The sequence below is a fragment of the Mandrillus leucophaeus genome, unplaced genomic scaffold (assembly GCF_000951045.1).
Source record: "Mandrillus leucophaeus isolate KB7577 unplaced genomic scaffold, Mleu.le_1.0 Scaffold24, whole genome shotgun sequence".
NCBI classification, from domain to species: Eukaryota; Metazoa; Chordata; class Mammalia; order Primates; family Cercopithecidae; genus Mandrillus; species Mandrillus leucophaeus.
In genome coordinates this window covers 2,353,153-2,356,041 of record NW_012102476.1, presented here as the reverse complement: position 1 = coordinate 2,356,041, position 2,889 = coordinate 2,353,153, and the positions used below count along the sequence as shown (strand labels likewise).

General features: G+C 50.5%; 1 protein-coding gene across 4 annotated transcripts in view; it reads left to right on the top strand.

Annotated features, from left to right (window-relative positions):
* Nucleotides 1–2,889, top strand: part of PPP4C (protein phosphatase 4, catalytic subunit) — a 16,320-nt gene that overhangs the window by 8,701 nt on the left and 4,730 nt on the right. For all 4 annotated transcript variants that reach the window (XM_011982400.1, XM_011982399.1, XM_011982398.1 and 1 more), the window contains exon 2: nucleotides 19–179. Coding sequence is in view for 2 of the 4 variants with exons in the window: in XM_011982399.1 (XP_011837789.1) it covers nucleotides 82–179 (98 nt within the window). In the remaining 2 variants the exon portion in view is untranslated. The remainder of the gene's footprint in view (nucleotides 1–18; nucleotides 180–2,889) is intronic.

Genomic DNA, 2,889 nt, shown 5'->3' with positions numbered 1-2,889 from the left:
CGTCTTGGCCTTTCCCAGGAGACCCCTGTGCGGTGCGGAGGGGGCGGCGGCCCCGACTCTGACCCGCGCCGGGGGTGGGCCATGGCGGAGATCAGCGACCTGGACCGGCAGATCGAGCAGCTGCGTCGCTGCGAGCTCATCAAGGAGAGCGAAGTCAAGGCCCTGTGCGCTAAAGCCAGGTGAGCCCATTGGCCCTGGGGAAGGGAGGCCAAGTCGCCGCCCACGGGTTCTGTCCTGGGGCAAACCCAACTGAGAACTTTGGGCTTGCCTCGCCCTGGAAGCTTTCCCAGAGAGGAGCAGGATGGAACCGCTGCCCTCGAGGAAAAGCTAGCCTGCTCGGGGAAGACAGAGCGGATAAAGACACTTAAAGTATTAGACGATGTGTTTCCAGTGGAGTAAGAATGTTACATAAAGTACTTAGGAAACTCAAGGAAACAAGTCCATCTGTCGGGGATCGGAAGCCTGTTGGAGGGGGGCCGAAGTGTGGGACAGGCCTCGAATAAGGAGGTGGTAAAAGAGCCAAAAATCAAAGATTTAAGACAGAAAAGTTAAAGACCCTGTGATTTATAAAAGTCCTTTAATTACAACAACCCTTAAAGGTTGGTGGTATTGTACTCATTTTACAGGTGAGAACTTTCATGTTAAAAGTTACCCACAAGTAGGGAATGAGGATCGGAAGCCAGCTCTTAGTGTCCCGTCCTTTTTCAGGCCATAATGCAAAAAGGTGTGGAGTTGGATTACTCACGTTCAGGGTGGGAGCCTGAGAAATCGTAGCAAATAAGCTAGGGTAAAATTAAGCATGATAGGGAAGGAGGCCAGTTCAGAGTTCTGTGGGAAGTAGGATGAAGCAGTGGTTAAGGCTCTGGGTTTTGCAGTGTGAGATGGCTCTAGGTTTGAATCTGAACTCTGCCGCTTTCTAGCTGTGTTAGTGATCTTAAGGTGTCTTTATTTGTAAAGCGGAGTTAATAGTACTTAATAAGATGGTTGTGAAGGTTCAGTGAGTTGGTGCTTGAGATGAGGTTAGCACAGTGTCTTGGTACAGCATACGTGCTTGATAATCACCAGGTATTCTATTTCTCTTGGAAGAGGGCAATAATGAGATGGGTTAAAGCCATCAGGGAAGGCTTTTGAGTGGAGGTAGGCCTTGAAGGATGAAGATAATTTGGCTAGCTGATGGAGGCAGGGCCAGTGAGGGAAGGGCATTCCAAGCAGAACGAATGTAACAGTGGAGGCCCTGAGATGTATGGGGAACAGTCAGGGGTTTAATTATTACCTGCCTCCTTTGGGGCACTGTGTGATTGTGGCTTCTACCAGGCTGGAGAATTGTGGCAGAAGAACCCGCAGAATTACCCTATGTTTATTGAACAATAAACATTGACCTTTATAGGGCCACTGTTGGCCTGGCCCTGTACTGGTAAAAAAACTTTTGTCCATCTCTTCCCCCCAGCAATCCTGTGAGGTTGGAATCATTTGTTCCATTTTATCACACAGGAAGCCATGACTCGTAGAGGTCTGGTGACTTGACTGAGGTCACCCACTGAGGACGTGGCAGAGCTGGGTCCTGAATCTGTGGCCCTCAGGCTCTTTGCTTGGCCCTGCCTCACATAGACTCCCTGCAGCCAGACAGGGCCTGTGAGGGGATGATGAGCAGGGTCGGCCTCTTTTTCACCACCCGTCTGTGGCTTTTCTCTTTTGCCAGCTCAAGAAAATGTCCCTGACCAGACTAGCCCCACGGTGTTTTTAGTTTTCCCCTCTCCCTCAGTCCTGATTGGCATTTTTAGGAACTTATACCTGTTATTGTGTGGCTCTGTTCTTTAACCCGGAAGTCTTATCTCCCTCACAGGCCCTGAATCAGCGTGGTGGTGATGGTAGGCAAAGCTTGGATAGCATGCTGGAGTTTGCAGAATAGCAGGAAGTTATGTATTCAGTCTCCATGGCTCCTTGCAACAGCCTAAGGAATAGGCAGGGTGGGCTGAGTATTTAGCCCCATTTCATAGCAGAGGAAACTGAGCCTCTGAGTAGATAATGTCTTGTCCAACTCACGCAGCTAGTCGGAGGGGAAGTTAGTTTTGCATCCAGGTCTTTGACTGTGCTCCGTGGTCACTGAGAACCAGGCAGAGGCATTTAGGTTTTGATGTGTGGTGTGAGGCAGCAGGGAGCTATGGAAGACTGAGGGGTGGAGGGTCCTGCCCAGTTGAAACTGAGTGAAACTAGGAGGTACTAGGCCAAGGCTCAGTCTGAAGCGGGGCCAGCTCTGATACCTGGTTATGGCCTCCTGGGGACCCAACAGAGACCCAGGCTGAGGCTGGTAGTGTCAAGAGCACCAGCTTGCCCAGAGGGCACAGAGATGCAGGTGAAACCCGTGGAAACACAGAGGTCCGCAGTGTCTGAGCTGAAATTGCTGCTCCTAGAAATATTAGCACAGAAGAGCTGAGCTTTTGAATCAGGTGGTCTTCAGTATGAATCTTTGCCTTGTCACCTAGAAACAATATGACCCTTGTCAAGTCACTTTCTGATTTTTTGAAATGATAATGACATGCAGTTGAGAGTCCGGGTATCTGGGCACAGGGCCTGCTGCGCTGGTAGCTGTTACTGCAGGCAGGTCATGATAGGGCTGGTGAAGTACTGCAAGTGACAGAACTGGGGCTGGAATCTGGGCCTGATTCCCAGGCCATAATGGGGTCGTGCCGGCACTGAGGGGTGCTTTTCCGAGAGCACGGGCCCTGCATGTGACCTCCCTGGGTTTCAGGTTTTCACTCAGGGTCTGTGGAAGGGGCTGGCATAAATTCTTAGGAAATTGGGCTTCTGGGTTCCAATTTAGCCACTCTCCAGCTTGGTAACCTTGACCCTGCCGCTTCAGTTTCTTTTTTTCTTGCCTTTTTTTTTTTT